Genomic DNA, 23,950 nt, shown 5'->3' with positions numbered 1-23,950 from the left:
TGGGCTATTTTTAAAGAAAGCCAAAACAGTCGAGCCCATGTCTATGAATTCCTTATTTGTACAGAGGAAAACAAATCAAAGCTATTGTTTGCCGTCATGAAAGCAAACCAAATTGTTAATTGAATGAATTTTCACTTTTTAGCTAGTTGATTTGGCAGCTGGTAGACATGGCCTTACAATCACTGCTCATTATGGTATTGGAACTACAGCCACCTACTCTCCACAGAAGCAGTGTGATTTCATAAACCATGGTAACTGAAGAATGAACATTTTCAATATGATATAATTAAACATTATGGGAAAGAATGGATTAGGGTTCTCTGTGACATTTGGCTAAACATGCTAGCTAGCAAAAATACACAAATGAAGGTCACATTTGCAATTATTATAAAAGTGTCTACATTTTAATTAGGTAGCTGATAAATGTCATTGAAACTTAGCCACTGACCAACTATCATTTAAGAAAAGAAGAAGAAAAATGCCCCTTAAAAAGTCCAATTTTTTGCATTGTCATGAAATTAAAACTTGTAGCCACAATAAAGTGTATTCAGCACTAATGTGTTAAGTCGCCTTAGTGACAATCTCAAATAAAATTTTAAAAAGAAATATCTTGACAGCATGTAAAATGCCACTAATAATACAGACTTCCAAGCACTGTTTTGTAAAGTAGGTTTGCCTTTAATGTAGGACCATATGGATCCACACTAGTCTTGAAAGTCTCCTCTTATTTTAGACAGTGCAGTTTAAATAGTATTTTTTGGCCGGTGGGTTGGCTTAAATTCATTCCTTATTAATTTGAATTAAATATTTACTGATTTCTCCCTTTCATAGCAAATCAATCCTCTTAACCTCAGGCAATTTTGTACCTGACATAAAAATTTTTAAAAGTTGATACCACCTCTTATATATTCTAAAAATATTTTTAACTTTAAAATAGTATTCAAAAACTCTTTGTCCCTTTTCCCTGGGGAAAAGAAAATAAATAAATCATCTTAGGCTAATGTGAATTCCCTTTTAAGTTAGCATTTGAAAATGACACAGAGAGAAGTAAATACATGTATTGCTTTTAACATCAATTTGACTCATATTTGTAAATCTGGAGTCTTAAAAATCATGAATAAATTCAAAATGAAATTTAAAAGGCAAAATAAATATATAAGTAAAGAAAATCATAAAGAAAATGATCAATAAACTTACCTACATAAAAATGTAAATCTTCTTCCTATAGTATGCTAACATCAAACTAAAATTCACACTACGGTAAATGGAATTATTGATGGTCATAGTGTACATAGTGTTTTTAAGAATCAAGAAGAAGAAAACTCAGTAGAAAACAAGGATAACTATTTTTTATATAACTCAATGAGAAAATATGAATATGTGAGAAATGAACTATATATGGCTGATAATCAAAATGCAAATCTAAACAATAATTGATATTATAATGTTAACAATGATTACTCATGATGCTAGCAGGAGTATAATTAGGTCAAAATTCCTAGAAAAGAAATTTTAGCAAGACCTATTTCATAGTTAAAAATTCCACTTCTATGATGCTCTTCTATGGAAATTATTAGTCATACAAAGATTTATGTATAAGGATATTCCTGCAGCATTATATGTGACAGATAAATTAATCTGATCACAGGGACATGATTAAAAAAATTATAACAAACACATCATTGGCATGTTATCAATAAAATGCTTTTGAAGAACATTTATGAAAGGATTCAATATTCACAATATAATATTAAATAAAAACTAGATGATTATATGTATAAACTAATCCCAGTTTCCTTAAAAACAAACCAAAATATCTGTTGGTATGTATGTCTATAAATCAAATGAAAAAATATCAGAGTTTGGTTTTTGCAAAAGGCACTACTGGATAGCAAAATCAGAGTTGGTTTTTATTCTACAGTGAGCATGTATTTCTTTTTTATTTTTTTATATTTATTTATTTATTAATTAAGATTTTATTGGGGAAGGGGAACATGACTTTATTGGGAAACTGTGTATACTTTCAGGACTTTTTCCAAGTCAAGTTGTTGTCCTTTCAATCTTAGTTGTGGAGGGCACAGCTCAGCTCCAGGTCCAGTTGCTGTTGTTAGTTGCAGGGGGTGCAGCCCACCATCCCTTGCGGGAGTCGAGGAATCGAACCAGCAACCTTGTGGTTGAGGGCTCTCAACCTGGCCCATGTGGGAATCGAACCGCCAGCCTTTGGAGTTAGGAGCACGGAGCTCCAACTGCCTGAGCCACTCGACTGGCCCGTGTATTTCTCTTTTAATTAGAAGGTATTTCTCTTTTAATTAGAAGGTTTAAAATTTAAAGTCATGGGAAACGTAAGTTACCATTATGCCTTTTGAATCTGAACCCCATAATTTATTCCATAAGGGGAAAGATTAAGATAATGACCATTCTAAACCTGTAGGCAATACCAAAAAGATTAAATGGCAGCTGAGATAACCACTCTCACAAATTGAGGCAGGTACCAGATACCTATTTCTTTGAAATTTATTTCATGTGTAAGTAAGACTTTTGAGTTGGAAAGTAGTAGAGTTTGTGATCTGTAAGTATCAGGAAATAACAGTTCCAGACCAGAGTTGGGAGTTGCTCTCTGGAAACAGAGTTTGTTAAATATTGAGCAAGTGCCACAGATGAGGCAGCTGAGGAGGCGCTGACAGAGAGAGTGACACTGAATCAGCCTGCAACATTTTAGCCTGTTTGATGTCTTTATCATTATTGAATGAAATAACGACCAAATTAGCTATCAGTTTAGGCTATCAGTTATCAAATTAGCTATCAAATTAGTTACCAAATTAGCTATCAGGTTATCAGAATACCAAAACCATAGCAGATGAATGAATTTAAATGATTTCCAGGTATTTCTGCTTTGAAATGAGAATTCACCTAACTTTGCTAAAATGTCATTGAGAAATGATCTTTTGATGTCTTTGAAGAAATTGCTATTAGTTGCAGTTTCCAATTCATTCCAGTGTGTGCCTCGCTAGTATACAATTACTAGGGTCAAAGCTGTGGGACTGCTTTTGATGAAAAATTGCTTTATAATGAGGCCATTTGGGGACTCGAATAACTAATGCCCCTTGAAGGGATTTCTAAGCAACTTTTTCATGTGCTAAGTAGCAAAATAGAAGTCATATTCATATTTTTAAATGCTTATTTTCCATTTGTGAGATATGACCACAGCTCAATTCAGATTCCATCTCTAGCTCTAAGACCTTTCTCTATTGGTATCAAATGCTTCTTTCTAGATGTTCCTACATAGTTTGAACACTAATCCTATTAGGCACCTATTTTACTCTCCCTTTTAATACTATGGTTTGTGGCTTGGGCATCACAATGAGACTGTAATCACAGCAAAGACAGCAGCAAACAGCTAATGAAAATGAACATGGGGATTTCTTTAATGGTAAAATATAAGAACATTGATTTCCTCTGAGCAACTACATAAAGCAGGTGCTAATGCACCCACCCAAGTGGTAAGGTGTAGCTTCCTTAGATTCTACCAACTTTCTAACAGAGACACATATGTGCCCAAACTGTTCTGGCATAAAATTAACCCCTGGTCATTCACAAATGGTGAAAGCATTCACAAACTCTACAACATGGGGGAGCGAGAAAGTTTTATTAAAGCTAGGGCAGAGGGAAAATGCCCATGGCAGTGTCCAAAGATGACAGCTGCAGAGGGCAATGAGGAAAGAAACACCGGCAGGAGGAGGCTGTGGGGGGGGGCCAAGTCTGATAGGGACAGCTACCAAGACACAGGGGTAAGAGAAATACTGTCAGGCTCCTTTGCCAGGGTAGAGTCTGGTAGACAGCTGCACCTGACTTCAGGTTAGCTTTTTCTTATATTGGTACGGGGGAGTCAGTCAGGCAGGTCTCAGGGCGACATCACTTCCTGGGGTCTGGTATGTTTGAAGATAATGTTACCTATGGACTCTGGACTCAGACTCGGCCATTGATACCCGGGACTATGTGTCACCAGCAAAAAACTGCAAGAAGTTGTAAATTGGATTCCAGTTTGCAGGCTCCTGAGGATTAAGAAATTGCTCTTTTCAGGTTAGGATTTGGTTAATTAAATGGATTCAGGAGGTATGGGTAGCCTTGAGAAAGGGAATAAAATCGAGTTCTTAAGTTAAGCAGTGGGGGGAGAAACAGAAGAAATAGCTGAATATCAGGATGGATCAAACTGTAAACAAACTAAGTCTAATTACAGGGAGCTAGATAGCAAGCTATGTGGTAAGTTAAACTGCAAACTAGCTAAGTCTAACTACGTTATTGATTCCCTGAGTTTCACCCTTACACAAACTAGTTCCCATGTGGAGTGAGGATTCCACACTTCCTGAGAGAAACCTTTATTGTCTTAATTGGGGAGTGTGGCATTCTGCACTCGTACTGTTATATGGCTTCAGCCTCTGCAAGTGTAAATATCACTTCTTACATGTCCCCTATTTGAAAAGAACTAAGCCCCATGAAGACCTTTTTTCTAAAACCATCACTTACTTTTTATATGAGTGGCTATTAGAATCATACTGAGTTTTGTTCAAATTCCATGATTATAAAGTGGTTTCCCTGAAGTTTATGTTATTCTGCCCTTGATTTATACAAACTCTTTGAAGGCAAAGATTTTATGTTTTATTGTTTTTTGTATTCCATGGTTACTTTTCAATTTGGGATACATAATGGTTGATCATTTTATGTATATTTAATAAATGTTAAATCCTGTGTTCATTAGTGTCTATGAAACCCACACATTTAAAGTTTATTCTTAGCTACCTAATATTTGATAAATATAGTGGTTCATCTTGAATTCCATTCATAGGTCCACAATGGGCTGAATGCATCCACATTTTATAGATTCTAGGGACAATACTGCACCATAGGAAACACTGGACATTATGAAACATACATGTTTATTTTTTTATATCACTGTATGTAAAGAAAGCATAACTTTCCTGTAGAATCTTTTCTAAAATTGAGGGGAAAGACATTGTGTTAAATTATTGCTTAATCACAACATTTATTGCTAAACAGTATCAGCTTTATTTGACTTATTATCAAATACTATCTGATCTATTTTAAATTAACAGAAACTGGGAAGATAAAAGCTAGTATAATCATTACAGAGTTAAAACTTCACTGAACCTTTAATTATCCAAAACAAGAGGGGATTCTTTAATCACTAAATTAATTTGGTTATGTTTCACAACTAGCTCCTGCCCTTACTAATTTCCTCAGTGATTAGAAAACAATATTCATATTATGATGGAAATATCAATTTAATGCAATCACACTTTATGCTCTTAGTATTTAAAGAGATATCATCTAAATACTATAGATTTTTAAAACTCAATAATAGTAAAAAAATATATACAAAATAGAAGAACTGTGAGAATCTCTCTCTCTCTCTCTCTCTCTCTCTCTCTCTCTCTCTCTCTCTCTCTCTCTCTCTCAGCAATAAAAGCGTATGTAATACCCAGATTAAGGTGTAATAACTCCCATTATATATCTATGCATATAGCTGAGCATTAACTATTTGGAAAAGAACATATAGTACTCCAAATTGTAAATCATTATGACTTCAGAGGTAAACAGTATACCTGAAAAGGGATGGTAGAAATAACTTAGATCTGTGTTGTTTTTTGTTGTTTTCTACCCTGTGAGTATGTCTATTTTTCAATCTTATGCAAAGAACACTAGAAATGCAGTGCTGTTAAGAAGTTTTCTTATATTTTAGAAGTGCTACCATTTAAATGTCTGATTTTGGTGCTTAAAAAATGGTGACTGTTACCCTCTGCACATCCTTTCCTGCTCCCGCAGCTAAAACACTATAAAGTTTACACATAACACATTTCTTGAAGAAAGTGCTGAGTTGAGACATAGAGTACATCTGACTTGGGTTATTTCAAACTCTCCTCTGCCATAGATGCAGACAGCCAACTTGAAATGATGCACATTATTTATAAATTATTTACCATTTCTAAATATGCTTCACACGACTGGCTTTGCTGAGGTGTTACATCCATCCTTGCAAGCTTCATAAAACAGTAGCAGGCTAAAGTTGCACAGTTAACATTAATTCTCATCAAAGAGAGAACAGCCTTAGCAATTACCCTGAAAAAGGTCAGATATCAAATTTCTTTATGCTGACTTTGATGCCAAATTAGGTCACACTGCGGGTTTGGATATTGTATGACTTCTGCTCTTTCTGTACACTGTGTCATCAATATACGGTGCCTCATTTGCTCCCCTGACTTATGAGTCAGTGATTAACATTAATATTCTTCAGAGCATCACATATCAGTTGGTGCCAGAGCTTATATTTATTTTTATATAAGACCTTAAATAAATATTTAAAATCAAACTAGAACTATAGAGAATAACTGAATTTATACAAAGACCTGTCATTTCATGAGTTTTGATGTCGCTTATACTTCTTTGGCTGTAAAAATTAACTACGTCGTGTGGTAAATTGAAAGAAAAAAATCAGATACAGAATCCAGTAGTGATGTTCTAGTATTATGGTTACTATTTTAATAATTTTAAAGTTGCTTGTAAACTCATGTTTTTCACACTTAGGAACAAAGGTGAAAATCAGAAGTTTACTTGGTATCAGAAAATTCAGGAAATTTTAAATATGGTAAGGGATTAAATATTTTTAAATGTATCCATTATTATAATGACATTTTTATCTTTATTGATTCATAAACATTGCCATAAGAAATTCTAATTCTATTCTAATCCATTGTGTCATGAATATTATTTACATTTAATGGCAATGTTATATCTATAAAGCAAACTTTTAAGTAATAAAAAGGCAATGTTATTAGTTCCCAAACTGCAAGGGGTGGCAATGTCATTCTGACTTAATAGACTGCAATTTTATTAAATAATATAGTTCAGTGTTCCCAGGGTCATTTGATTAGGAAATATTTAATGAAGGCATTAATATTTACTCCTACCCAACCTCCAGCTGGAATTTCATGGTGTGAGAGCACCAGGTTAATTGAGTTTTATCACCAAATCTCTAGACCACTTTAGAAATAACTGTAATGCGTGTTCCCTAAGGTCTGATCTATGAGAAGTGGGAAAATAGAAGAAAAAATGATTAACGTATAACTAGATTCTGCTGACATCTTCAGCATAGATATTCATTAAAAGTTGGAGCAACTAATGAAGATTTCTCTGAAAAAGAGTTATGAGTCACTTTTCCTTCCAAACCCTGTGCAGGAATGTGGAGAAAAAATGGGGTGGTCTTGCTTTAGCCAACAGAAACACAAGAATATATAGTCATTGGATTTTTTTGTAGCTCAATAATTTCCATCGGTGGCCAAATTTTTTTTCTAATTCACTCATGGGAGTACACCTGTTAGAAAAATAAATATCTTAACAACTGCCCTTTCATTTTCCACTCTTTTAATTCCTCAGAGTAAAATAAGTATTAAAATTTGGTATTTATGTTTGTATTTTGTAACCCAGTCAATGTAGAAGGCATAAGCCCAGTATTCAATTATGTCCCAGTATTCAATTAGTACAAACTAGTAACTAAAGTGCAGATAATAAAAAGTAACTAAAAATAGTTACCATTTATTGAGTTCTTACTATAAACCAGACATAGTTTTAAGTGCTTTATGTGTATTGATTTGTTTGATCTCTATGACAACCTATTAAGGAAATAGTATTGTTATCCCCATTGTAAGTGTAAAGAAACTGAGCCACAGAGCTATACATATATTGCTCAAAGTCACAGAGCTGCTATGAAGTAGAATCCAGATTTAAATCCAGGCTACCTAACTTTGGAGCTGATATTGCAAAGAGGTTTACTGACAGAGCTGCTCTCATCCAAAATTCTCAATCAATAAAATGAGTGGCCAAAGTGTAAAGGATGTATGCAGCAGAGCCATGAGAAGAGTTTTGTTCCAAGGAACTGAATCATCATGGCAGCAAAGCAAAAAAAAAAAGAAAACAAGTGTTGGCAAGTTTTCTCTCAATGCACTCTGTTTTCTTTTTACTTCATTATATGTATCATAGTTATTAGTTTATGTTTTTAGAATAATTTTGTTTGTTTATTTAATGTTTCTCTACTAACACTTTACCAATTTGTAATCTTCTACCAATACTCCCAGATTGTAAATTTCCTGAAGACAGGAGCCATTTGTGACTAGTCACAACTGTATCCACATTTCCTAATAGGTTGTAAAAATTCCAAAGAGAGTTTTTTGAAAAAAGCTAATGAATGCTGAATAAGAAGGAGTGAATTTGGAAAGCAATGATGTTTGTGTTTGCTGAAAAAGACCAAGAGTTATGTGTGAAGGAATCCATTTAGAACCCATTAGTGTTGCTTCCCATTTTTTATTACTGAGCCTCTTTGAAATCCTGTGTGCAGAATTTGGACCCAGCGTGGCCTCCTTTTCTTACCTAGTAAATGACAGCCCTTGAAGCGTGACCTGAAACAGGTTCTGAATCCTGAAATAGATTTACCAAATGATCTATCTCGAAAGATGGTTTTCAGTGACAGAATCAGAATTTTTTAAGGGCTGACGCAGAACCCAAAAAGAGTTGTGAACTAAAAGTAGGAGTTAGAATGAGCAGAGGTAAATAGTGGAATATCAAAGATTGAGAGCTGGCTACAGGTAACTGAGACTAGAGTAAAGGTGGACTACGTCCCAGAGGGAGCTGACGTCCATGAATAGGATCATTTAAGGGATAGTTTAAATGGAAAAGATTTTTTTTCTAGAATATACCAACATTTGGAAGTTAAGGAGACAAAGAATAACAGGCAAAGGAAATAAGTATTAACCAGTGAAATAGAAATAAAAACATGAGATTGTAGTATCCTGGAATCACATGAAGAAATGTTTAAAGTAAAAAGGAATGGTAAACCCTGTTGAATACTCCTAATAGGTCTATTACAGTATAAATTGATCCTTAGATTTAGCAATCACCTAGTTATTGTTAACCGTGAAGAGAGTCATTATGGTAGAATTGTATAAGCAAGACTGCTTGGAATAGGCTCAAGGAAGAAAGGGAGAAGAGGAATTGAACACAGAGACCATCAACAGTTCTTTTCAAGAAGTCGTGCTGTGAAGGAAAATAAGTGAAAGGAATGGGGAGGTAAAGATAGCTATTTTTTTAAAGCTTAGATGTATTTTTTTATAGTTATGGGAATGATCTAACAGGGAGACAAAAATTGATGCTGATAGAGATAAAGGGGATTTTCTAGAAAGATGTCCTTGAACAGTCAAGACGGGAAGTAATTGGATTCAATGCACACAGCTGGGAAGTTGGCCTTTAAGAGATGCACCGACAATATATTCACAGCATATCAGTGAAAGCAAGGCAGAATATATGAGTGTATATACAGGTGGTGGGAGCATGTAAGGGACCCTCTCTTTGAATGGCTTTTATTTTGTCAATGACATAGGAATGCCAAGAAGGTCTGGAGCTTGAGGACAGAGGATAAGATGTAACTTATTTTTCAGCAGGGTGGGATAGTAAATGGAGTAGGGAAATGTGATAGTATTACCAGGAAGCTTGAAAATCTCACTTGTGGTGAATATCATGAACTGAGACCGTTAAGGATGATTTTGTGCTCTTCTCCAGATGCATTCAGGAACAGAGTATGTCGATAGTTGGATTTAAACTAGACAGGGAGTTTTGTCTGTGAAAACAATAAAAGGTAAGGATAGTATGTTTGAAAGTACATTGAAGGGAGTAAGCAAATTAATGACCACAAACCCTAAACTGGATAGGGAGGGAATTGAGAAAATGAGAGAGGTGCAGGACAAGTAAAGAGTATTAATACCAGTAGCGTATAAGTCATGAAGGGGGTTGAGATCCTAGAGAGAAAGAGGTGAAGTAATAAGATGAGATGGACAGAAATGCAAACGCTTGAATTTAAAATTAGGACGAGAGTGCTGTGTTTTTCATCCTCAACAGAGGCCTGCATGTGTAAATTTAGTCTCTCAAAGTTGGGGGTTCAACAGCATCCTATAACTGAAATACCATTTTCCCATTTATTTACGCTAATATATCCATTGTCCAGAGCTGAGGCTCTCCCAGAACTAGGATTGAGGTGTAGGAAAAGTAGAGATGTCAGAAAAAGGGCTTGAGCAGCTAGGAGGCCATCAGATAGAAGAGTTAAAAATGGAAGAGAGAGAGAGAGAGAGAGAGAGAGATTGTACTGGATCAGGAACTGATGGAGGCTGTAGGCTGAGGTCAGAGTCCATAGGTCTAATGCAATGTAATTGACAATTTAAGGGTTCCAGACTTGTTTCAGAGCTTGGAAAGTCCTTTTCCCCTCCTGGCTCTGACCCCACTTTCACATCCACCGTTCACTGAATGTGGAGCACTCAGCCAGCTTTGATACTGCTGGGCAGCCACTGTCTGCAGGGCTGGCCTCTCTGTAACCACTGTGGACACTGTCAGCTGCTCTCTTGTCTGCATGGATTGACTCTCTTTCCTTCCCTTTAGTGGTATCCCATTTTCATACATTTCCTCTTTCCTTTCCACTTTCCACTACATTTGCTTTTCTCTTACATGTTGGTGGTCCTCAGGTTCTATTTTCAACACTCTATGCCTCATTTTCTGTATTTCCTTAGCAAACTCATCAATTCTAATAGAGTTAATAACCACCTATTTGATTACTATTTAATAATCTCTCATGAGCCTGCATCTCCCTTATGTTTACAGAATCTTATAAGCAACATGGATGCCCTAGAACCAGCTCACGCTCTCCACCTTCCCAAAGCTGAATTAATGAGCTTTCACCTCAAGCACTTGCCTTTACCTGCCTTCTTATCTGTCTTCTAGTAGCACAGATCATTCTCAGTTTCTCACTTGCCCTTTCTTGCATCTAATCTAATCAATTAGTAGTCTTGCTAATTTTATTCCAATATAGATGACCATCTCCTTATTCCTGACTAACCTGTGCTTTTATTACAGCTTTAGGCTCTTGAGTAGTCATTGTTTTCCTTTGTCTTGTTCCAAATGGCACTGCAGCCAGAGTGATCTTTCTAAAACATATTGCTCTCCTTTCAAAGTCATAGTATTTTAACACGATGTATTAGGAATTTCATCATTGGTCTCTTGCTTACTTACACAGCCTTATCTCTCCTCTCACCTCCCTCCACTAGATCATTTTCCACAAGATCATTAGTTTCTTGAAGGTTAGTGCAGTATCTTGTTCACCTTTGTATCCTTAGCATGTAGCGCCTACTAAGTTCTGATAAGACGGTTGTGGAAGATATAAACAAATTCATGCATTGTCAGATTTCTAGTAACAGCTTTGGGGTTCACTTTAATTGATGCAAAAGGAATCTCCACTGCAATAGAGGCAACTGATTACATAACAAATGAAACTGTGCTGTGGCGCACAGAGCCAAACCAGCATTTGGCTCATCTCTGTCTATATAGAGTGGCATAAGTCAATGACTGTACCACTTGGACAGTATGTGTATGTATTTTGTATATCACAATGATGATCCTGGCTTTTTGAATGTCCTTATAGTCCTTCTAGTTTTTCACTGATTATCCTTATCTGGCTTTAAGAACTATAAACCACATTCTCATACTCCATTTGAATTTTTTACCCTAACATGGGACAGTTTTTCTTTTTGTATATGAGCAGGGTAGGCAGCTGAAAACAAGGTTGTGCTGAGAAATGAATAGGTTCAGAGACTACAACTACAAACTACCTTAAAGGAAAATTCATTCTCTCTTCATTACATTATACCTCTAGGTGCCAAAACTTGCATTTAATTCCAGGTTTTAAAGGAGATTTTACGTCTATCCATAATCTGTTCTCATACACTTTACCCAGGAGATGTTAGCTATTTTCAGTTAAAATTGATCCACAGTCACCAAACTTGTGGTTGAATTCGAAGACATGAATCTCGTAACAGCTCCTAATAGGCTTAGACGAAACATATTATGCTCATTTTAAATGTGGAGAACACCTAAAAATACACTTTTCGAATTTCAGAAAAATATTTATAATTTCACAGAACAGAATTAATTTCATGCTTAACACCTAAAGTGTTATTTTTAAATCACAGAAATGCTCTTATATTCCATAATATCAGTATGATTCTAAATAATTATGAGAAAGCTTACTTACAAAGATAAATTATTTTCTACCTAAAATTAAGTTCAAATGTCAGATGCCTTGAACAAAAATATCTGATTCTTGAAATTATTTTCAAGATTCAATTGATATTAGACCTAGAAAAAAATTCCAATTCCAAATTTTTCTTGAGAATTCATCATAGTTTGTATTTCTTAAACATTTGATCTATATGCTAACATGACTTTAATTTGTAGACATAAAGGAGGGTTAGTACAATCTACTTTGGGTACATATGTTTTATAATGAAAAATCTTGGGAATTCAAGCAAAATGTGGCATTACATTTCTCAGTAATCGATAAAAGAATTTCATAATAGTATCCCCACTTGTACTATTAGATTATATAAGAAAATCTACAAAACGAATTCATCTAAAAAATGTTACATTCCATAGTGATTTGACTACTTTTAAAGAACATCAGTCACAATTTACAGTCTAGTCAAACTACATATGTTACATTAGATGCATTTCTACTACATGATAAATTTTAGATGACAAAGATCAACTCTACCAGGGGTGCCAAAAACATGTATACACATGACTTGCATTCATCTTTTGTTATCGGTATATGTTGAGTATTACAATTTTAATACAGTTTTTTCCTTTCTTCAAATGTGCATACATTCTTCTGGCACCCTCTGTATACTTATAAAATGTAATTAAAAATGTTGTTGTTTTTTTTCTTTTTCCCATTTTTAAATCATAAAAAAGGAACCAAACTGTTTTAATATTAAGGCAAACAAAAAAGTTAATTCCCAAGTATTCCTGACAAAGAAAATAAAAATAACCTTTGAAATTTTCCTTCCTTCCTTCCTTCCTTCTTTTTTTCTTTCATTTTTCCTTCTTTCTTCTGCTTTTCCCTTCCTTTCCTTTCCTTTCCTTTCCTTTCCTTTCCTTTCCTTTCCTTTCCTTTCCTTTCCTTTCTTTTCCTTTCCTTTCTACTTTCATCTTTTTTCTTTCTGTCTGTCTTGCAGAACATCAACTTTATAACAAGACTGAATTTCTAGAAAATATTTTTAAATATAAAAGTAACATTTTGTTGTTTGTCCACTTTCACTGTAATTTGCATTTGGTTGCAGATCCGGGGGAGGTTTTCAACATGTCTTCAGAAAAAATAATTTTCATAGGAAAAAAATAAAACAGTCTCCTCAGAATATACGTTTTATATTTGTGTAAATATTTTATTGCATATTTCAAAGTTTCCTCATATTCATATTTGTAGAATGATTCAAGGTACAAATATTAGGTTCATGTAAAAGTAGTTGCAGTTTAAAAGGTTAAAAACAAATGCAAAAATGACAATTACTTTTGCACCGACCTAATAACATCTCCCATTAAATTTTAATGATGGCATCAAAAATATTAGATGACTACTATGTCTTACATGTTGTAATATAATTCAAGAGAAAAATTAAATATAGCCTCTGTATATTCTTCCTTTAGCTTTTCCTTATCTGGGTAGCTCTTTATCTCTCTCTCCTTCAACTTTAAGTGATAGCCTTGCTGGGTGGAGTGGCCATGATTGTAGGTGCTTGCTTTTCATCACTTTGAATATTTCATGCTAATCCCTTCTGGTCTGCAAAGTTTCTGTTGAGAATTCAGATGACAGTCTTATAGGAGATCCCTTGTAGATAGCTAACTGCCTTTCTCTTGCTGCTTTTAAGAGTTTCCCTTTGTCTTTAGCCTTTGGCATTTGAATTGTGATGTTTTTTCCTATGGGCCTCTTTAGGTTCATCTTTGCTTCCTGGGCTTGTATGTGTATTTCTTTTGTTAGGTTATGGAGGTTTTCAATCCTTATTTCTTCAAATAGGTTCTCAAACCCTTGTTCTCTCTCTTCTCCTTCTGGTACCCCTATGATGTAAACATTGGCATGCTTAATGTTGTCCCTGAGGTTCCTTAAACTATCCTCATTTTTTGGATTCTTTTTCTTTTTGCTGTTCTGATTGAATGTTTTCAGCTACCTTTTCTTCTAATTTACTGATTTAATCCTCGGCTACATCTTATCTGCTGTTGATTCCTTATAATGTATCCTTCATTTCAGTTATTGTATTCTTCACTTCTGATGGGTTCTTTCTTATGGTTCCTATGTCATTTTTTATGCTTGCTATCTTTTTGTTAAAGGCCTCACTAAATTCCTTAAGAATCCTTATAACCAATGCTTTGAACTCTTTATCTGGTAAATTGCTTGCTTCCATTTCATTTAGTTCTTTTTCTGGATTTTCTCCTGTTCTTTCATTTCAGAATTTTGGACATTTTTTGTTTTGTTTTGTTTTGTTTTTTCCTCATTTTGACTGCCTCTCTGTTTGTTTCCATATATTAGTTTGATCTCCTATGTCTCCCAGTCTTGCCAAGTGGCCTTATGCAGTAGGTGTCCTTTGGGGCCCAGTGGCACAGTCTCCCTGGTCATTTGAGCCAGATGCTCCAGCAGTGTCCCTTGTGTGGGTTGTGTGTGCCCTGTTGTAGCTGAGTCTTGATTGCTGTTGGCATGTCAGTGGGTGGAATTATCCAGGACCACAGCACATGAGCTGTTGTGTGGGGACTGACCCCACAGAACAGGATTTACCCCAGTGAGATCTGGTGCCTACCAAGACTTCTCTTTAGTGTGCCACTTTGGGAGCTAATTGGGTGGTATTATTTTGTAGTTTGAAGCTGGCCACTGGGTGTTCTGGTTCTGGGGCCTTTGGCAAGGGACTACTGAGCAGGCTAATGTCAGCCACTGCCTGTGACTAGCCTATGGCTACCTGATAGGATGAATTTCATCCATATGTGCCAAAGTGATCCATGGTTGATCACTGTATGTGCTGGATCTAGAGGTGAATGGGAGAGGTCACGCTGTAATCCAAGGCCAGCTGTCTCCAGTACCAGGCCTGTGACAGTTCTGCAAAAATCCCAGGGCACCCTGAGGTCTGCCACCATATATTGCCTGTCCATAAGGTTCAGCCAATGAAAGAGCCTCAGGTGGTATGGGAGTTGGATGGGGCCGGGTCTCAGTGAGTCACCAGGGTAGAGAGAGCAGAACTCACCACGCCAATGAAAATTCAGATTTGGCTGTGTAGGAAGTGGTGTTAAATAGGTTAATGCAGATTCAGATTTGACCCCAGTTCTGAGCCTGGGTCCACTCTGCAAATGTCTTAGAACACATCAAGGCAAACCGCCACCTATCTGGGGCCCACATACATCAAAGAGTTGTCAAAAAAAGACTGGAGCAAGGGCACACACTTACTGTCTGCCAACTGCAGAAAGCATCTGTGGTGTTGTACAAATTGGGTGAGGCAGAGTCCCAAGGAGTCACCAGGGTAGAGTGAGCAGAGCTCACCAGGCCAATGAAAATTCAGATTTTGCTGTATCGGAAGAGGGCTTGACACAGAAAAGATGGTTCCTGCCTACCAGCTGTATGGGAGCAGTGCTCAACACAGGGACAAAGGCAGCTTTCCCTTTAGCTTTTGCCCTGAAGCCAAACAACTGAATCTCTCCCTGTATGTCTCTGGCACCTCATGAGCCACAGTTCCTCTACCTAGAGCCCAAGGTGAGTGCCTGGATGTGAGAGTCTGAGCACAGGCCCTTTAAGAGGACACCTGGGTTTCTAGCTGCCTTCTGTTTCACCCAGATGGATGGAATCTCCACTGACTTTCACAGCCAGGTGTGGGGGCTCATCCCTGGGATTGGTGTTTTGGGCTGAGGAGCCCATTGTGGGACTGGGACCCATTACTCTTCAGGGGAGACATCTGCAGCTGAGATATACCTCCCAATTCTTGACTACTACATGCAGGTGTAAAGCCAGCCCATTTCACATTTCTGCCCCTCCTACCAGTCTTGATGTGTCTTTTTCTTTATTTCTTTAATGATAGGACTTCTGTTCAGTTAGTCTTCAGATGGTTCTCCTTGTTAATTGTTCTATAATTTAGCTGTAATTTTAATTTGGTCAGAGGAGAAGGCAAGCACTGTGTTTACTTACACCACCCTCTTGACTGGAACTAGAATTCACTTTTATTATTGCTTTTCTTTTACAGAATATTCTGGAGCTCTTCCTGGTCTCCCTACTTCATATGCTGCTTTGCTAAGAATTAAGAAGAGTTCATCTTCATCCCTCTTTGGTTCAAAGGCCAGACCACGATACAGCAGTCCTTCATTAGGAACATTGAGTGTTTCTTCACCGAACTGGCGAGGAGCGGCTCAACATTATTACTCCCCCATCAATCTGTATCATTCTTCAGATGCCTTCAAACAAGACGGTAAGTGTCAGAGGAAAATTATGCCTGCTGGAGTTAAACAGGCAAGGAAGACTTTATTCAAGAGTATTGCAATAGGGGTCAAGACTCACAGTAATGGAGAAGTTAAACTTAACTTCTCTGTAAAAGACAATGTGTGAGTTTTAAGATCTGGGGAAATGGAAAACATTGAGAAAGAGTTTGGCCAATGTGATTAGGTCATCTGTGTTTACTAATTGGTATTTCTCAAAGTTTGGTTGTTATTTTCCTGTAGAGACTGAAAGGGAGTCCTCTTTTTCTTGATTACATTTGAAAGAATGGCTCCCATTCTTTGAGAAGTCCTTGAGAAAAACATTCCTGGGCAAGAGACTGGAAGACGATTTGCATGTCACAGGAGCAGAGCAGGAATTTATAATTGCAAGATTTATGAAGTAAATGCTTTAAGAAAAGGGAGATTAGGAACCCATAGTTAGTTAGAAGCTTGTCTAAAGTAGTAAAGCTGAGGAAAATGTGAAGGTGGTCTTAATCAAAAGTTAGTCTTCTGTTTCAGTTTCCAAGAATTTTTTTATGTATTTAATTATACCTGATACCAATCCTGATTTAGGATTAAGACTAAATAAATTCATAGAGTGAAAGACAAATATAAAACTCCTGAAGGACAATTTGATAATGAATATTAAAAGCCTCAAAATAGTTATATCCTTCAACCCTATAATGATGTCAGTTAAATGAAGGACCACTATGCAGCTATTACCATTATGGTTTAAACAACATTTTCTAAATGTTCTCTAAATGTATCAGTTTGGGATATATCAACAAAACAAGGGTAATTAACAGTCAGACAAGCACTAGCACCTAATTATTACCAGGTTCTATGCCAGGATGTCTTGTATAGCTTATATCAATAATACTCTCAATAAACACGTATGTGAGGTGGATATTCTTACTGTCTCCAGTGAAAATGGAAACTGAAGGCAGATAACTATCTTTGAAAAATCTCAGAAAATTTGAAATCTAATTGGCTTTATTAAATGATTCACGAGTAGGCAAACATCCCATTTTGCAACTAGAAGAACTCTTGGAGGGGTTGTACAAAAGAAAAAGAAAGGATTAGTTTTAGGCTAGGTCATTTTCTTTAGGGACGAAGGAGATGGTTTTATCTAGCAGTATTGAACAGTATCTCACTAGTATTGAACAGGAAACTCCAGACTGATTGGTTTAAAATTCCACTCCTGGGGGAGGCTGAAACTGCATTGGATTAGTTATTAAATTTTGGTTTGGTGACGTGGCTTAGCAAAGTGACTCCATTTGGCCGGTTGTTTTTTTCTTTTTTAAACAATTCCCACCTTTTGATTAAACTGTTCATCTCAAGGATGTGATTAAAATTTAAGACATTAGCACTACTCTCAGTTATTGCCCAGCTTTTACTGATTCTGTGTGATAGTCACAGGTTGTGATGTTTTTATTTAATCCCTATGATACTTACTCACAGGTCATGGCTTCCTGTTCATAATCCTTAATTTGGTCTTTTATTCATTCCCTTTTTGATGTTCCGTTCTTAGGGATCTTATTTGCTTGGCAATTAGTGGCTGTAAGCGTGCATTTAAAGCTTTGGAGAAAGAGATTATTATGATAACTTTAAGAAGGATAATTCTCAATGTTTGGGGTGTATTTCAGAGCCATGTTCCCCAAGATCCAAACCAATCAAAGAAAGACCGCACTAAAGGCATCAGCCTTTTAAGCCAAATGGCTTGCTCATTAATCTTATGTAACTGAGTTTCAACTTCACCAAAAGTGTTGATCTAGAAACAGCAGGTGATGTTCACTACAGCATAGATACCTCCTTGCTCAAATAAAAGATAATCCAGAGCTATTCAATGTCTCCAAGAGTTAAAGAAAGATTATTACTATTTACTGCTAACCAAGGAAGGAGGGCCCTGCCAAAGTTAGCAAACCCTGATTCATGAAAAGACTCTTCATATGTCCTTTCTAGAACAGTTAGGGGAACACTCTAAGAAGCATTGCCCAGCAATCTAGGCATTCATAGGCCCAAGGAGAAAGATAACTATGACAGACAAGTATAAATCCCATCAGGCACAATTGCCTATTCAACCCAGTAGTCAGTTAGGTTTTCTCATAGCCTGAAACAAAAAACTTCTAAATTCCAGGGGTTACCCCCTTAGCAATGGCCTAGAAGATATAGATGATGGCATTATCTTTTCAGGCTGTGGGGACAGAGCCAGGAGTGCAGTTTCCAGGCTCTTGACCTCACGTGGAAAGGTGCAGGCTCAGGTAGTAAATGGCCATCAACTGTGATTGGATGGCCATCAGCTGTGGCTAGTTGGCCGTCAGCTGTAACCAGTGAGCCATTGGCCACTAATATAACTGCCATGGCCATGCTAGCAGAAAATGGGGGCTAGCAAGAAGATGGTGGCTGGCAAGCGCAGATTGCAGTTAGCAAGTGGGGTTGCTTAGTTGGCAGAGAAGCAGATGGCAGGTTGTGGATAGTGTGGCTTCTGCTTCCTGTGTCTCCAACCCAGCTGCCAGCAAGACTATAGCAGTATGACTCCCCTATCTATGGCTCCGTGTGTGTTCCTTTTTGGCCTCACCATGTCCTGCGTTCTTATGTGGGGAGCGAGAGCCGATACCCCGCCTGACACCCTGCATGTCACAGGCCAATGCCAGAATAAAAGAAAGAAAGAAAACAAGAAGGGCTTTCACGTTCAGCGAAAGAAGGAAGTCTTGATCCTACATCTTGGTTGGAGGCAGTCTACATCAATGTCAATTACTTCTCCTCCTAGTCAATTTGATTTGAAGGTCTCCAGTGTTTATAGAGAATCAGATGTCAGGCACAGTCTTCTTTTGAACTATGAGATGTGTATCCAAGTCTCAATGTCTTCTAGTATCACAGCTATGTCAGTGGTCATGAGTACTTGCTAAGATACCTCCCAGTAGGGCTTGAGGGCTGTTCTCTGATGATGCTTCCAGAATACACATTCACCAGGCTATAGACTGTAACCAACAGTACCCCTTGAGTGGGGGTCTGGAAAATCTCCCTTACTCTGCTAATAATAGGCTTGAGTATAAGACATTAAAGACTTAGTAGCTGGTCATACTAGTATGAGACAACAAGGGATCAGTGGAAGATTATATAACAACAGATATTTTTCTACCAGTGATTACCTCATGTGGAGGTAAAACACATTTTCTGTTTCTTTGCCATTATGGGACTATCAGCCTTGCAGCAGGAGAAGGTTTCAACCCATCTGGAAAAGATACATACTACAACAAGAACATATTGATAACCCATATTAAGTGGCAGTGGAATGAAGTCCAGCTACAGGTGCTCAAAGGATTCAGAGGAAGGAGGTTCGAGCAAAGCCTCTGAGGACATTTCTCTTAAATGCATTTTTCTTAAATGGTGGCTAAAAGAATGCAACCTCCCCTCCACCGACCCATCCCCTGACCCCCATCCACAAAGAAATAGTTTGCCAGGGAACTTGGAAAAACCAACTGGCTATCTTGGGTTTCTCATAGCCCTGACTATTTGTTTAATATACAGCCATTGTTTACCCATCTTAATTTCTCTAATTCAGGAACAGACTGTTGCCAGGTTACACGGACATCAGGATGTCAAAAGTCTGGCCATGAGGGGTCATTTTTTGCAGCAACAGAATGAATTTCATCCATATGTGCCAAAACCTTTATAGATTTTGTTGTTTCTACCTTTGCATGAAAGTTAACTAGGGCATTTCCCTAATACTCGGGTTTGGTCCTCAGTGTGAGCCTCAGTCTTGCTGACAGCATCTTAAGCTAGGGTGTAGCAGACTTTCAGGGGCTTTACAGAATTTTTGAAACTCTTTTAACATATACAGATACAACATAAAGAAAGCTTTATATTATTTCTTATTTGACCATGCTTCCCATGGAATTTAACATATCAAATAAGCCTAATTAGTTCAACGTCACCCTTTTTATAATTAGAAAGACAAATCCTTTGATATTTTCCCAGATCCCTCTGAAAAATGTCAAAGTTAGTTTGGGGTCAAAAAATACTTTATTTAGAATTTGATTCTTGAGATGTTTTTCAAAAATATCAAAAGATTCTAAAACACTTGGCTTAATAAGATCACAGGTTATTATGAAGCAATACTTAATTATTTGACCAAAGTGACATTAAAAGATTTCAAAGACAAATACAGAAGGTTAGCTATTACTATTGAGAAGATTCAGTTTTCTTAAGTAATCAAAGACCTGATTAAGCCAACATAAAGCAAAAAATTATTTTGATAAAACATAGAATCTTTGTTTTCTTAACAGATTGCTTGAAAAGAAAAAACTTTCAGCAGATGAAAGAAAATTCAGTTTTGGTTTTACATAAGTATACTGTAGAGAAGGGACCCACTTTCCTCTACCCTCAAGGTTCTTCTCACTGGTCTAATAATCAAATAGACATGAGACAGATTAGCAAGAGAAAAATAACCAAATTTAATACATACATATGTGTGGGAACCCTGCATACATGAGAGAGTCAGAGACCCCACATGCATACGAGTTTCAGAGACAGAAAGGGAGATCTAGGAAAAGAAGGCATTTTGAGCTAGGGATGAGGTAATACACGTGGGGGCTTCAAATGGTCATTGAAGGATGATAAGAGCAAATGTTTAAGTTTACCTGCCACATAGGTGAGTCATAAAGACATTATTGCTGATAATCTCTTAAAATGTGCAAGGCCCCCAATTCAAATTCTTCTAGGTAGTTAAAGGGAGTGGCAGTAGTTTCTCTTGAGCCTGAAGATCAAATTGCCTTTACATCAAAATAATCTACATGCTACTGCGGCTCATCTTGGGGTGGCTCATTCCAAACCCTCACAACACCATTGATATTGAAGTTTAATTTTTAAAACACTTAGATTTCAATATTTAGCCAGCTTAATTACACAAGGTAAAATTCTCTCTTTATCTTTCTCTCTCTTCCACTTTTTGTATACATTTAGTTTGTTCTTCATAGCCGGAAGTTCTAGTTTAGATAAAATTATTCTCATTTTCTTTAATAAAAATGCGTTTTCATGCCATTTCTGTCTTGGCGTAGAATTAACCCCTGGTCATTCTCAGAATGTAAAAGAATTTACGAGACTCCACAAGAGTATCCAGAGAAAAGATTTATGGGAAGTCAAAAGGGGAGAGAGAGAGTTCTGTTTGAAACTGGCAGAAGTCTTGCCAGGGCAGTCTGAGAGAGAGAGAGCTGTGGAGACAGAGGGGTAAGAGAGATACTGGCAGGAGTTTAGCCAGGGCAGAGTCTGATGGAGGACAGCTGTGCCGATGAGAAGGCGTGCTGCAGGATGTAGGGTGCTTGTCTGCTTGCAGGGGTGGTGCCATTACAATTGTGTTCTCCTGAGAACTGTCCTGTTCCCATCTATGATGGATGTTAGCTTGCAGGGGTGTGCTATTGCGACTGGGAACTGTTCTGTTCCCACCTATGATGGATGTAAGGTGCTTGTCAGCCTGCAGGTGCTGTGCTGGCCAGGGGAGTCAGAGCCAAGCAGTTCATATTGAGCTCATTTCTGTTAGCTCACAAGTTCGCTCCTGTTAACTCTTTGCCTGTCCCATCCTACCAGATTACAAGCTCACTCCTGTTAACTCTACTTGTCTCATCAATTTCTTCACCAAAAACTCATCCTATGGTCCTTGCACAGTCTCCCTCCTTATTATTTCAGTTAGTGCCAATTACATATATTAGAATTTTTAACCTTTAAAAACCTCAATTATGGTAAAAGCTAAGAAGTAAACATTTATGAACTGTCATTCATATTTGCTATTTGTGGCTTGGCAAATTTATAAATACGTTTTTTGTTTTTTTTGTTAATTTTGGAAACATGTGCTTTCTCAAAGTAAATTTCTCAGCATGGTGTAAGACATATTTACTAATAGACCCAATTTTATCTTTAGTTTTTCTGCAATAGGAAGCCAAATGTAGAAAAACTTATGTTCAATAATTAATGTTTCAGTCTTTTTTTTTTTTTTTTCCATTTGGAAATGACCTAGGTATCTAACAAATTTCCACCATTTAATTTAACTGAGCAAACTTTAAGGCTTCAGGTTACTGAAAAGATTTGGGAAACTTATTTGAAAGGTTCACCTAAAAACTTTGTATCATGCTTACATATATTAATTTTATTGACTTTTAATTATGTTTAAATTACTTACAAAAATTCCATCATACCAAGTTGTTAATACACGTATATGTATTAACAAATTTCTTAATTACAAATTTTGTAACAGAGATCACATGAACTTATTTGACTAGTAAACCCAGGGAGAATAAATTTATCAGCATTATAATTAATGTTGATAATTCTAAAGACATGTCTGTTACTGGAGTAACTGCTTGGTCCTTTTGCCAATGCAATAAAGAATTACAGATCAGCAAACATGAAGATATAGAGTAGGAAAAGTTTATTAGGATACGTTCTAAGGGAAGAACTGGCCAAGTCAAGAGAGACAATGGCCTCAAAATATTTGGGACTTGAGTTTTATATTGCTGACCCTGGGGCAGCTGTCTGTGATGAACAGACTTGAGTCATTTGATTGATACGTGTAAGTTATATAACCCATTCCTTTCTGCGCATGCCTTTACCCTCAATGCACAAAGAAAAACCCATAGAGGGGGTATTTAAACCATAATGCTAATTTATTGTAACTATATTATAATGAGGCTAAGGTTAGGCCAAAGGCAAGTTTTAACATTCTGTGCAGGTATCAAAAACCAGATAGTTCTATTTGGATTTCACTTCCCTCTTATCAAGATGTTCTAACCACAAAACTAGTCCATGGGGAGTAGACCTAGGTGTGCAAAGAGCAGGTTACATTGTTGCCCACCCTTCCTGTGGCTCATGCCTACTTTCTGCCTACATGTCTATTTTAATTAAATTAACAAACTTAAACTAGCTTTAAATTTAAGCTATTCTTTAAATAGTTTATTATCTTAGATCAAATGAGCTTGAAAAAATATTTAGGTTTGTCTCTATCTTTCTGAGAGTTTAGAATGCCTAAATCTTTATAATCACTTAATCTTCAACTCAATTAAACAGAGCTCTTTGGAAATGCCATCCAGAGGTAGAAAAATGCCACACATTTACAACATACATATAAAGGCACACATAGACAGATGCAAGCAGACCTCTTTGTCATGAGACAGGTATGGAAATGCAAAATTCACTCCACAAGAACAGGTGGATATAATTTTTGTTTTGGCAGTTGGAATAAGTTAAATTTATCTGCTCAGATGGCTAAGGCTTTTACTAATATTTGTGAAGAAAACACTTAAGAGTTGTACTTGTCCTTGACAAGCCAAGTTCAAAATGACCTTTCCTCCTTTTTCCTTTTTTTTAAAAATGAGAATTACCTTCTTGAAATTTGAGTTTTAAAAATATGGCATAGATAACAGTTGCTGGAGAAGACCAGGTATTTACTTCCCATAGGCACAGAGAAAGAAATGCAAGCTCCTTCTAGAAGGTCTTCTTTTTTCCCTAAGGCCTATATTTACAAGCCTTTTGAGATGAATAGGGAAGGTTTCTGGAATGGTAAAAAAATTCA

At 36.7% G+C, this 23,950-nt stretch overlaps 1 protein-coding gene across 2 annotated transcripts in view; it reads left to right on the top strand.

Annotated features, from left to right (window-relative positions):
- The window catches only part of CNTN5 (contactin 5), a 1,286,475-nt gene that overhangs the window by 754,874 nt on the left and 507,651 nt on the right, over positions 1 to 23,950 (top strand). For both annotated transcript variants that reach the window (XM_088791491.1, XM_019741696.3), the window contains one exon: positions 16,158 to 16,379. In XM_088791491.1, coding sequence (XP_088647617.1) covers positions 16,158 to 16,379 — 222 coding nt within the window. The remainder of the gene's footprint in view (positions 1 to 16,157; positions 16,380 to 23,950) is intronic.

The sequence above is a fragment of the Rhinolophus sinicus genome, chromosome 14 (genome assembly GCF_057876585.1).
Source record: "Rhinolophus sinicus isolate RSI-liver-muscle chromosome 14, RSI-T2T, whole genome shotgun sequence".
In the NCBI taxonomy this organism is placed as follows: domain Eukaryota; kingdom Metazoa; phylum Chordata; class Mammalia; order Chiroptera; family Rhinolophidae; genus Rhinolophus; species Rhinolophus sinicus.
This window is presented reverse-complemented; position numbering and strand designations above follow the sequence as displayed.